Here is a 13,654-nt window from a genome sequence, read left to right on the forward strand (position 1 = left end):
CATTGAGCTTTATTGGTCAAGAAATGTTAATTTTTAATTCAAAATTTTGTGACATTATTGTGTTTGTTTCGAAGTATAAGTGTTGTCTCAAACTGAGAGTGAATATTTTAATACTTTCTTTGAATTAATGGTGCTATTCCATTATTGTACTGTATCATACACTGTACACTCTTAGGTTCTTAGAGGGTTCTATACTTATCCCGTACATGTATTTAGAACCTGTACAGGTTCTAAATTACCATAAATAGCCAATTTGAGACTTTTCAAGTTTTTTCACGTAAAGAATCTTTTTCGAATCCCTTTTTCGAGAGGGTTCAAATTCGCACATTTTTTGTAACAGTATAAATGAAGATAATTTGTATTTATACCAGCAAACTTGTTAACTTATTCAATGTATATCATCTGTAGTGAAATATTATTAAAAGTTTTAAAATATGACGATTTCAGTTTTGATGTTTTGGATATTATTTTGACTACTTTGTCAGCAGGAATAAAAATGACCAATGCTTCACCATTTTTCTGAATTTGTTCCAAACACAGCTTATTTAAGCATAGCCCATTTAAGCAAAATCAATTCAGAAATTGGTAATATGTTAAAAGCCAACGGTAAATTTCGGTAGGGATGATTAAAATCACTTCCATCACTTCTGATTCTTAATGATAGACATAGATAATGATGTAAAATAAAAACATAAGACCTGTATGTTTCGCATCATTCGATCATAAGAGACCATACAGGTGATGCACCAGAAGAGGGGGCAGGGGTGGGGCGCAAGACGATTGAAAGTCAAGATGACTTCATTTTTTGAATTACAGGGGTACTTTAGAGTTACACCACCCAAACTTCTCCCTTGTGCACTCTTCTTCCTTCCCTTCTCCTTCTTTTCCCTTTCCACCACTTTTTTTCAATTTTCTGTTCGATACTTGAAAAGAGCCCCCCCGCCACCACCTTTGAGTGCATGGCATTATGAATCATAACATTCTTATTGCCACAAACATCAATTTAACTTGAATACATTAAAAACGTTACCCCACCCCCCCCCCCCAGATTTGAACTTGAAATTCATTTGTTCCTCGATCTGATTTCAGAAAAGACCTATAATTGGAGGTTGGAAGTACGCTTCCATCATCTTATATTTTTCTCATTTTCCACTGGTTGCTGAAAAACCTTGTCAGTTATTTAAAATATTAGAGCTAATAACCAGGACAGGAGATCTATAAATGATATAAATTACTTCTCATACGAAAATAAAATAAAAGATGTGCACCAATGTTCCAATGTTGCACCAGTCCTTCAAACTGTATACACTATAACCCTGTATCGATAATTCATAATGTTTTTAATGACTGATCATCATGCCTTCAAGTCTTTCATTTTTGATTGATCATTGAGTATTCCTGTCATAGTCTCTGTTTTGTAAGTCGACCAGTTCGTGTGACTTTGAAGATTTTCTTGCAGTTTCTCAGCCGTCGGGTATGGATACACCAGAGATCGGACGTTTCGTTTTACAGCGTTGGGGGCGTGCTTCATGAAGAAATCTTTCTTGACCATGATGCATTCAGCCCCTCTACTCACCTGCAAAGAATTGGAACGAATGATATCATATCAATATGAGATAGAAAAAATGCAAATGCAACATTATAAAATCATAAATTGAAATTCATAACCTCGAAACAGCAAACACTGCCACACACCGTGTGACCTTTCTTCGTATCGCAATATTTTGTTATGATTTTTTTTAATATCACATCTTTTTGGAAGCAGTTTAAAGACATTTTTCAACATGTTTTTGTGAATGAATAGAATATCTAACATATCCATGATATCGTATCCTATCCTATGTATCATGTGTAATTCACATTTGATTATAAATTCAACGGATGACAACAAGCCTAGCTGAATAGAAACTACAAAATCAAAATAAGTCTGGAAAGAAGCTAGGGTATGTTCTGAATCCACTCAGGGGGCTATGGGGCTCAATGGCTGACCCTTTTTGGCAAATTTCTTGGGAAATATTTTTTGTTGTTGTGTAAGAGCTGACAAATCAGAAAACTGAAACAGAACACTGTAAAAACTGTGGTGTTAAAACTGACACAGATTGGTGTTAATAGAGGACCACACCCTGAGGTGTTAAAATAACACCCTTGAGATTTAACATAACACCAGAGTGTAAATGTAACAACCATAGGTGTTGTAATAACACCTATAGGTGTAAAACTAACACCACCAATTTAACACCAGTGTAAAATAACTGGTGTGGTCCTCTATGTACACCGGTTAACACCACAGTTTTTACTGTGAATCTGAAAATAAACATGGATGGAGAAAATCACAAGTTATAAACTCACCAGACTGACTGACGATTGCTTGTAATCAAAACCAAAATCAAAGTCAAGTGATGACAAACCCTGCAATTAGAAAGAAACAAATATTTCTTTTAATATTTTACCAATAAAAGAAGCGTTTGAAAAACGTTGAAAATATGACTGTAGATACATTTATAAACCGTTGTCTGAAGGAAAACGTACTCCTTGAAAATAATACAAAAAACAACTTTAGCCGACTGCATCATACGTTGTCATATTTCAATAAATTTGAAATGATAATATTGCGCACATCCTGACCAGTAATTATACACAACTTATCAAGATAATTGTGTAATTACACACAAATTAAAAGGATAATAAGTACAAGTACTACCATTAATACCAATGATCCATCACTATGTATTTCAAAGTTGTATCACTTTTTTTTTAAATTGTTCCATGAAGCAAGTACTCGACACCCACTGAAATATTTACAGTATTGCTACAACATCTGTCCTGTCGATGTAGCTGAGCTATGATCCCTTTTCTTTCTTTTATTTTTGTTTCCTTTTTTTTCCCTCATTCCCTTTTTTGGCCTTTTTAGACTTCCACCTGACAGTACATGGTGCCCGAAGAACAAGACCACATAAGCCATACACTAATGGGACGCTGCTGGTGTGGCGTCGACAATATAATTATGTGCTGTTGAAACAAATACTTACAAAACAATCCTTAGGATGTAGGAGCTCAACCTGGATGAAAACGGATATTCCTTTCCTATCGGTAGGAATGGATGCTCGACGCCTACGAACAGGATCAGCTGAAACATTGATACTTGGTATGCTAGGAGATACCTGATGAAGAATGAAACGAGAGAAAGATAAGATAAACCACATAGTAATGTAAAAAACGAAAGCGTATATAATCTAACTTTGATTTATAGGAGGGCCTATTTATAATTGTAGATAATATAATCAGCAACATGCCTTCTGAAAAATCATGTCAAGTATGATCTTCTGATACGTTCTGGTTTGATTGGTGAGGTAAAACAGATGGTGTCCTATTTAGACAATCGAGAAAAATATAGGTTATTATACCCTTTGAGGTCTTTCATTTTGTTTGTAGAGACTTTCACCTACATTGTTGCTGCAATTTATTGATCAGTTTTTCCGTGTAAAGAAAAGAAATGTCTTATTTCATTAAGAGTTTAGGAGATACTAGATCATTCAATACTAACCGATTTTCTTTTCTTTTCCCGCTTGCTGCTGGATCGTTTTGATTTTGCCGATGACAATGACGAGAAATCCCGAAACGTACTCGGGGAAAACGACTGCTGGGAGGGCGTGGCCCCTTTCCTCATGTCGATGTTTGGCAAGGAAGCAGTCATGTGATTAGTCACATGGTTTGTCATGTGAGTGATTGTGTGACTTGGTAGGTTGTCCATTTCATCCTCTTCACTCTCTGAAAGAGTCTTTGATCGAGTTAGGAATGTAGGCGTGTCTGAAAGACTTCGGATATCCATGTGCTGTAGTGTTACCTGTGACGGACACAATGAAAATTGGCTATGATAAACATGCTTCTCTTTTGCAAAATTGGGTGAAAACTCTAAAAACACAATTTTATATTTTGATATGATTGGTAAAAATTATATTCTACAGATGTGATAAATACTGCACTGTGACGGGCATGAATATATGAGTCAAAGCCAAGGTGATGGCATTATAATTATTATGACTATAATACAGGGGCGACCACCCTCTTGATTTTCATGAGTGTAAAAAGAGGTGGGGGGAAAAGAAGTGGAAGTATGTGAAGGAAGGAGATGTATTAAACAGAGATCTACGTCGTGTAACTCTGTAATTCAATCGGGGAATTATGACGTCATCTTGAATTCATCTTCCGCCCCCCCCCCCAAAAAAAAAAAAAACGTCACCGCCACTGAGTGCAACGGTGGTGATAAACAAGAGTAATACCATGTATGTATGATTGAGGAGCCCTCTGGATGCTGTCATTTACGCTCTTGTCCCATTTCAAACATATATTATGTCAATTTCTCAGTGATAGAAAAGGAAGAGAATTGGGCTCCCGGATATTACAAAAATGGTTGATATTGAGTAGCATGATTATCTTACTGCTTTGGTGTGTTGACCAAGCATTACCCTCTTCGGAGACGAGACTTTGAGAGGCTCGATGTCTGGTAGTGACAGCGTCTTACTCCGTAAACGAGAATTCACTTCATTATCTGAAGCAATAAAACATAGCAAAAATAAATTAACGAACGTGACAGACATGTCGATTAAAAATGTGTGAATTTTATTCAGTGGCAAATGTAAACCAATGAGATCGCTACTCGACGTAAAGAGCGAACAAACATTCACTCCTCATTGAGCGGTTATTCACTCTGATCCGAGTGTTCATCACGATATTTCGTCGTCCGCCTCCTCACTCGTTTTCCGAGTGGTCAATTTTCCTTTCAGTAAACAGTCGATCTTTCGCTCAATCTCACTCGTGTCGTCGAGTGTGTGACCAAGGAGAACTTGACCAATAAGAAGCAATCGAATTTCACACATATAACCAATCACAAGTGGGCACGCCCTTGCTCGAGAATCGCGCATCGCATCAACATTGCCAATACAGACCCAGTGGAAAGTCTTCAGGTATCAGTGTGGCGGTAATCCAGAAATTTCTCACTCTTTTTTTTTTTGGTCGAAAAAGGGTTGTCCTCCAATTAATCCCTTGAACGAGTGGAATTTCACCATTTTTTGGTGGATTTTCACTCATTTACATTAAGAGAGTAATGAACAAACCCATCCCAAACAATGAACATGATATTTTAATTTGTTTAAATGGTATATTTCTTGTTTATCAAAATTTGAACTAGTATGCATACCAGTGGTCGATGTTGACTGTAGACGTGATTGCCTTTCATCTTCAAATGAATCTCTGCCTGTATGTAGGTTAGGTTTGACAGCCTTTAGTTGCATCAAGACTTGGCATGTACCCTAAACATTACACAATCAAACATGAAAAATAATCAATTCATTTCATTTTGTTCTGCATAACAATATAAAATGGTACCACGTGTAACAAAGACAGTAATTTTACAGTAAATCAAAAATATTCCTCACTGAACAAGAAATCACTCGCGGGAGGCGGACTGTAATTATGAGCAAATATGCTTGAAAATCTGCCAATTAAATTAAATACTTACTACGAAGATCTATTTCATTATCATTATATTAATTTGATTGTAATTATTATAATTGTTATCATTTCAATTTTTGTCATCATTCATTTTGATCATTACTATCCTTATTTTCATTTTAGATACCATTGAAATTTTCACAGCTGTCATCAAATCATCACTATCATCGTGCATTATTATCATTATCCCATATCAAACTTACCGATTTTACAACATAGATCCATTCCGACTTTTCACTGTCTTTCACTATCACCTGACCACGTCTGTAACAGGGAAGAAAATAATTAACAATTTTTACATTTTGGTAGTGTTATAAGTATCAGAAAGGCAATGTTCCTGTGTAAACCGACTTTCTAAGGTTATTGATATAGTTAAGAACTAAAAACATAACAATAAAGAAGAATAAGCTTATTGGAAGGACGAGCAGGGGGTTGATTCTCACTTTATTACACTCAAGAGATGTGGAATTTCACGCTTTCCTTGGCGTTGCGGGATGATTCCATGCATGTGTTTTTATAAAGAAAAGCAATAGAGAGCCAAAAGAATGAGGATCATAATTTCGAACACTTTTAACAGGTGTAAAAATGGCATGACATAGACCAATAACCAAGTTTTTCCTTCATTTTCATAAAATGAGAAATGTCTAACGTCTTTTTTTAATAGTATTGACGGGAAGTACTCTGAACTCTTAACACCACAAGAGTTTAGAAACTTTTCTTCATTTTTTTTTTGGTAAACCAAGCATTGTCATGGTATAGTTGATTGTTTCGATCGTAAAGAGCACCCTTTCAAGAAAATCCAAGAATCGCAATCAAACCAAACACAAAAGCTATATTTTGCAAATAAAGGCTATAATAATATTGATCGTTAATGCCAAAACCTGCAATGAAAATCATCTCAATGTCGTACTATATCGGTTTCATGGGATGTACTCACTTGTAAAAATGAAAAAGGCACATTTCCGGATGCTGTTTAAGAATTTCGATGGGCCAGTACTTCATGAAGTTGATTTGTCTACAACAAGGATAAGAGATAATGAAGAATGGCTATTATAATAATGATTTAGATGAAAAATACAATTTGATAATGACTGTGGTGATACATGTAAAAACGCTGTTCAAAATTTTAAGCACGTTGTTTCAGCACATCAATCTAACAACTATTGTTTAAACTTTTTTAACAACTGTTTAAACTTTTAAAACAAGTTGTTTAAAAAGGTTTAAACAAAAAAGTTTAAACAACTTGCTAGAGTGATAGGCTTAAACAATGTGCTGGGTTTTTTTACTGTGTATTAGGCAACAGGAATATGGCAAACCATAAAAAGGCTATAGTGATTATATATTGTTTCTCTCTCGCTCCCTCCCTCTCACTGTTGATTAATTCAACATTAAAAAAAATCAGGACTTAACTTCATATTTGGGGGCATAAGAACAATAATGGGCAAGGAGCGCGCGGGGGTGGATCATCATGGATACGTTGTCATATGCAACCAGTGAATCAGCCACTGTCTGCACCAGGTCCACCCGGGTCCTCACCTTAAAAACTTGACATGTTCTGGTTCCTGTCCAGGCTCTTGTCCTCTCATGAAGATATCGAAGAAGTCTTCTCGTGTGATGGCAAGAAGATGGACCGGTCCTTGACTTGACACGGTCGCTGTCCGCCTACCGTGGTGTAGGATTGCGATCTCACCGAAGCTACTCCCTCGACGAAGCACGGCTACAGTTCGTAGACTCGATTCACCCGTATCAGGGTTATTGGATAATATAGTTACCACAACTGTAATCAAGAAAATGGTAAGAACAAAATAGAAAAGATACGTAATGGTGAAGGTATAACCAGAAGGAAAAGAAAGAAAAACAATTTTTGAACGTACTCGTACCCCCTCCTTCTCTCCAGTCCGTAGATTGGAAGTCACTCTAGTAGATTGTGGTCAGGGACCAATAATTGGATCGAAAGTTTCAATCGAATAAGATTGAATTCTAAATCTATTAGATTGATAACTTATTCCTGATCGCAATATATTTCAATCTAGGTAATTCCTCTTCGTGTACAGGCAAGTTTTATGAGTTTATACAGGACTATTTTCAAGAACTGCATTTTTCTTTTAATATGATGTATTATGATTAATCATAATTGAGTTTAATTTGAGTATATCTGAGAAAAATTGTCTAGCAGAGAGAGCTTAGAAAATATAAAATATGTGAACTTGAAGAAACATAATTAATAAAATGAAATTAAGATTTTGTGAAACGAAATGGTCCATTAATGAGGTTATTAAGTAATCAAATACAATAATGTAAGTGATGAGCTTGCATAAGCCTATTGAAATAGAAATAATTTACACTTGATAATGCACTCACCTGAACCACAAATGACGAAATAAAAGTTTTCTGCGTAATGACCCTGTCTAATGATGACCCGTTTAGGAGGAATGCTGAAAAAAAAAATAAGCATGATAAAGTAGAAAGCAATCTTCCGAATCCCCCATCGTCTATAGTTCATCACGAACTATTTTTTCTTTATAAACTAATTCAGAAGAAAAAAAGAAAAATAAAAACGCTTAGAATTTTGCATTTAAAGGTGATTTCATCTATTGGCTTTAAAAGGGCTAAAAAGAAACAAGGATGTTAATGATATTATAAAAGGCCAACTCCTTTCCTGAATATTATGAAATTATATGGTATCAAGATTATTTGTTATTCTCATTCTTAAGCAATCATTGTATTTTTCGAAAAACACATATACTTACAATTCATACCATGCAACTTTGACTAGTTTTTCTTGCATATGAAGTGGATATTCGGCAAATGATTTCATCGTCTGTAATCCAATCAAAGCCTGTGAAATGAAATCATTATGATTGATATTACCAGACAAATTAACATTTTTACGTAATATTGATTCATTCACCAGAAACCTTGGATATCATTAAGATCACATTCAGTTTCAATTATGTTTTCAACAATATGGGGAGATGTAAGGCTTTAATTCAGAGAGTAAACTAGTGAACAAAGAATCATTATCGGGTTAACTCAGTCAGTGACGTAATGACACAAACAAATGAGGGGGCCAGCTATGGCCTACCGGGCAAAAATCTATATAAAAAAGTTGCGAGCGAATCGATCGAGCAAAAATTTGACATTTTTATTACAATAATCAAATTTTGTGATAGATTTTGTCAGAATATAAAATCATATTTCACCATTCTCTATTTCCGTTTTTTTTTTTTTGGGGGGGGGGTCGAGAAAATCTTAAGGAGGGAGTGCTAGCGCCCCTATCTGTATGCCACTGAACTGAACATTCACTATGAGATGAAAAACCAACATGAGTAAATAGCATCCTGCCTGTCTTCAATATTTTGTAATACATCCGTTTTTTTTCTCTGTAACATATTTTATGACATTTTTAGTCTGTTTGGATTAATCAATTAAAATATATGCTGCTTGAAATATTAAATGAATGTTATTCCTTTGATAGGATTCAATTTTAAATATAGAATGATGGGGGTGTATATAGTACGCAGAATAGTTCTTAAAATATACAGATATGCCTATAATTACCACTCCCAGTTGTTCTTTTGTTCTGAAGTAACTCGGTGAGCTCAAAATATGCTTGACTTCTTGTGTGATGCCAACCTTTGTAGTATGAAATAAAATGTAAATGGTATATTGAAACGGGAAAAGATATAAAACGAAATAAAAATGTAAGAGGCGAGGGGATATGAAGATATATTAAGATGAGGAAGTGGAAGAGGGAAAAGAGGGGAAGAAAGAGAAGAAAGAAGAGGAGAAAAGAAGACACAGAAAGGGAGGGATGATAAAGGGGAGAAATGAGAGAAATTAGTGAATGCGGTAATATGAATTATAATAATAGTAATGCCAACAATAATAAACAGCTTTGTTTAATATTAAAATTGAACAACAACACATTGTACGACTATACTGCACTGTAAAAATTGTGGTGTTAAAACAGTGTTAACACCGGTTGGTGTTAATAGAGGACCACATCCTGAGGTGTTAAAATTACACACTAGAGATCGTACATAACACCAATGAGTGTAAATGTAACAACCAAAGATGTTTTAATAACACCTATAGGTGTTAAGCTAACATTGTCAATTTAACACCGGTCTAAAATAACTGGTGTAGTCCTTTATGTATGCCGGTTAACACCACAGATTTAGTTATGTGCTGCGAGTAATGTGGCTTAAGACTTTTAACTCAGATCATTTGGTAATAATGAACATTAGATAATCATTAATTGTCATTTTTAATTTCGGTGGGGTATATAGTCAGCAGGATCAATGGATACACTGCAAAAACTCTGGTGTTGATTTAACACCAGCTCGGAATCTATATATGTCCACACCAGAGAAGTGTAAAACAACACCAGAACTGTTTTGGTCTAACACAAGATAAGTGTTTATCGACACCAATTAGTATTAAAACAGCATCGGTTTGATTCCAAACTGGTGATGTTTCAATACTGGTGTGGACATATATAGATTCCGGAGTTTTTGCAGTGTAATTATTTGAATACCAAAATCATCAACATTAACATTAAATTTGAAATCATGTGGATTCAATTGAGAATGGAAGAGATAATATGTCATGAAATAATTAATTTCATATCGTCTGCATCATCCTTCACAAAACATCCTTAGACGGAGTACCTCTTTCTTGACTTTGAAGTAGTTCCGATCAAATGAAAGGCCTGACAGCTTCATGTTGTCAGATTGGTATTCCTCCGCGAGGCTGGTGAACGTATGCGGCTCAATGCGTTCACTATCCTTTTTAGTTCTGTTGGATAATGTAAATATGGAGAAGGGTGATTATTCACTTGTGACATTGCTCTGATTAAAAAAAAACTTTCAAAAGGGAAGAAAAATCATTTAACAAGGAGGGTTGAGGGAGATAAGGATATCGCGTGAAAAGCAAAAGGTCATTGAGTTTTTCTTCTTTAAAAAATAAAAGAGGAAAAGGATAGTGTATGAGGACTGTCAGAAAAGCAGATGTTGCCTTTAATCTGAACACACGACATTTAAAAATGAATTTGTTATGGGTATCCATAGCTACCCCCTTCTCATTCCATTCCCCTCTCTTTCTCTCTTACCACAATACCTTCCCTCACGCAAAGACCCGTAAAGAATAAAGAATGGAAATGCGCACAGAGAAGTAGCGTTCTTCATTTTGATCAACATCGAACCCCCCCCCCCCCAATAAAAAAAACCTGAACAAATAATAGAGAATTCAAACGAGTATTTCCGGCGTCACCCATCAAGCATTAAACATTTATACTCGTAAGCATGACGAGATAAAAGGAAGTCATTCGAACATTAATGGACCTCATCGAGGTCGAAAAAAGTGGAAATCTTAGAAGGTCTCTAAGTATATTGTTCACCTTTCATCATTTAGACTAGTTAAGCCGAGCCTGAGGCATTGGTTTACAATAAGTGTTTACCTTATTGATCCCCATTCATACACCGTGGATTATAAACACCTTCAATTATCATCGTATGGGAGTCAAAAACAGACTTCCCACACCTCAGCGTGATGTACAAATAAAAATGACACACTGCACCCATCGTCATAATCGGTTCCAATCATTCGAAATGGTTTGTTGCTATACTCCCTCACACACATTTTCATTCTCACATGTCATTCATTACTATTTGCTATTTTGTATAATTTATAATTATTGCTATTATTTTGTGTTGTTCAGGAACAGTTTCGTTTCATTCAATTCAAAATGCAATGTATCTTTGTTTATTTTTAGAGATATGAAAATAAATTGATTAGAATTTGAAATGTTGCTGTTAAAGATGATAGAGTGGAGTGTTTTATTCCTAAAGAAAGCGAAAAAATTAGTTTGTATCAAATTAAATTGACAGCAACTCACGTACACGAATGAATATTCTTTCTTTTGAGATAACACGACCTTTTAAAATTGCTTCCTATCTTTCTGTATTCCTGAACAAATAGTGAGTTCGACTTTACATTGAGTTTGTACTTTGATATAAGGTCTATTATGTTAATTTAAGAGAGACCCCCGAAAACTCCCTCTAATGTGTTCGTCTATTTTTGTCAATTTTTAAACTTCTTCTTATGTTCTAAGTGTTTCTAGATTCTACGTACTCCAATTATTTTCTCTTTGCTTTATGATTGCTCGGTCAATATTTTGTTGATAGATTATCATTTGTTTGACAATACCATTCCCACAAATGTTAATGTTTAGAGTTCATTAGGATTCCATTGCTAATAAGGTAATTGTTTGCTCAGATGGCTTTTAAATTAACTTTCGGATCATCTTGATATAGCCTGATTATACACCCTCCCCTCTCTCCCTCTCTCTGTCTCTCCCCCCCCCCCTCCCTCAATCTCGATCATTCTGTTTAATCATTGTACTGTAGTGTACTACATATAGAAATGACATTCGGAATTCGTACTTATAATGAATGGATGTATCAAACAATTTTTTTTTGTCTACAACAAGGGCTCAGGGGCATTATTTTGTTTCAACAGAAATTTTGACACTGAGTTTAACAAAAGAATTTAAGATCATTTCCAAAATAGCAGGCAAATATTATTTTGTACTTCTTTCTTGATTTTTTTTCTTTATAGGACCTTTATATTTTTACCTAACATGAAATTCGATTCCTTCAAAAAAAAGTAGACCATAATTTGATTTCTATTTCTTCGTTACCACGTTTGTTTCAGAAAATTAACTTCATGACATATTAATTCGGAAATATAGATTCATAGCCGACGCTATTCCAATAATTTGACTCAAACGTTAAAGCAGTATCAATACGAAGCAGCTTGTTCTTGATGTTTTTACTGTTTTTCTTGTTCCACCAATGCATGGAATAATTTTGCTTACTTTGGAAACCTCGTATGAAAAACAACGATACCACTACTCTATATAAAAGTGTATTCACCCAAGCACTGTACTCAGTACTGGTAATCAATTTACCTCCTTGGAATGAGTGAATAATCAAATGATGAACTGAATAATTAACATGTGAACAGATGAAAATCGCATTAACCTCACGGATAACCTAAGAGATACGTGAATTATTTGTGAAAATCTACTATCCAAAATAATTATGTAGTCACAATTGGTAAAAAAATAAGGAGGCTTACTGCTTAATGAATACGAGGCTTACAGTTGGAGAAAGCACTCATTTCAAGCAACCTTGTAAAATTGTCAACTCGTGTGGGTCTTATAGAGAAAGTTCTTGTACAAAAAATAGTCAAAAGCATGCAATTTGTGTTGTTATTCTTTTATTCAAGATGGGCTAGATCGCAAAGGTTTCCTTCTTGCTTCTTATGGCAGCAAAGCATTATGCATGCTATGGAGTTGTTTTTACTATTTAATACCATATATCGCCTGCCTTTAATTCGATGGTATAATGTTGTTCCTGTAGGATGGTTTCCTGTATACCATACTAAATATATACACACCCTAAACTATTGATGTTTTTGTGTGTGCGTGGGTGTGTGTGTGTGTGTGTGTAATTTCATTTTCTTAGTTTTGTGTTGCACTAACGCATATGATAGCTTTTGTTGGTCTAGAGTCGGTCTCGTGTTTTTAAGTTATCATTTTCAAAGAAAGTGATGTATAATGAAAACAACAGGTTCAAAATTATAACACACTTTATACGCCTTTCCTGCATGAAGAGGCTTTTACAGCGATATTTATACAACAGAATCAAAAGAAATCATGCACCATGAATACGGTGAATGCGGATTACCCTTCTAATCCTTTGAATAATGGTATATTTATAGATTTCAAAAGAAAACACTCTGATTGATACCATAATCCTACAAATAGGGCCAATGCGGCGTAGTTGTTACAACCAACTAAATTATTACGATCTAGATATAAAGGTGGGGGGGGAAAGTCTCTTGACAATCTGTTGATCTCATATTCGCAAATGCAGATTAGATTCCGGAAGGAAACAAATCCCTGCATGAATTCAATTTTTAATAACTGAATGAGGAATGCAGTGTATGTAAACAAATCAAACAAAACTTAACAACAAACAAAATTGATGAATCGACAGGCTGAAAATATTATAAACAAATAAACTGCAGTTCATATTCATAAAAGTCATGATTTATCACAAGTGAGATTACAATT

The 13,654-nt window shown here is 34.8% G+C and overlaps 1 protein-coding gene across 2 annotated transcripts in view; it reads right to left on the bottom strand.

Moving 5' to 3' along the window:
- Nucleotides 1–275: 275 nt before the first annotated feature.
- LOC121413512 overlaps nucleotides 276–13,654 on the bottom strand; it is a 29,807-nt gene continuing 16,428 nt past the window's right edge. For both annotated transcript variants that reach the window (XM_041606384.1, XM_041606466.1), the window contains exons 3-15: nucleotides 10,185–10,311; nucleotides 9,073–9,147; nucleotides 8,262–8,350; nucleotides 7,873–7,946; nucleotides 7,048–7,288; nucleotides 6,449–6,526; nucleotides 5,715–5,775; nucleotides 5,198–5,309; nucleotides 4,440–4,549; nucleotides 3,545–3,844; nucleotides 3,030–3,161; nucleotides 2,350–2,409; nucleotides 276–1,576 (exon numbers count right to left, since the gene is read on the bottom strand). In XM_041606384.1, coding sequence (XP_041462318.1) covers nucleotides 1,355–1,576; nucleotides 2,350–2,409; nucleotides 3,030–3,161; nucleotides 3,545–3,844; nucleotides 4,440–4,549; nucleotides 5,198–5,309; nucleotides 5,715–5,775; nucleotides 6,449–6,526; nucleotides 7,048–7,288; nucleotides 7,873–7,946; nucleotides 8,262–8,350; nucleotides 9,073–9,147; nucleotides 10,185–10,311 — 1,681 coding nt within the window. In that variant the 3' untranslated portion in view covers nucleotides 276–1,354. The remainder of the gene's footprint in view (nucleotides 1,577–2,349; nucleotides 2,410–3,029; nucleotides 3,162–3,544; nucleotides 3,845–4,439; nucleotides 4,550–5,197; nucleotides 5,310–5,714; nucleotides 5,776–6,448; nucleotides 6,527–7,047; nucleotides 7,289–7,872; nucleotides 7,947–8,261; nucleotides 8,351–9,072; nucleotides 9,148–10,184; nucleotides 10,312–13,654) is intronic.

Source organism: Lytechinus variegatus, chromosome 1 (genome assembly GCF_018143015.1).
Source record: "Lytechinus variegatus isolate NC3 chromosome 1, Lvar_3.0, whole genome shotgun sequence".
Lineage (NCBI taxonomy): Eukaryota > Metazoa > Echinodermata > Echinoidea > Temnopleuroida > Toxopneustidae > Lytechinus > Lytechinus variegatus.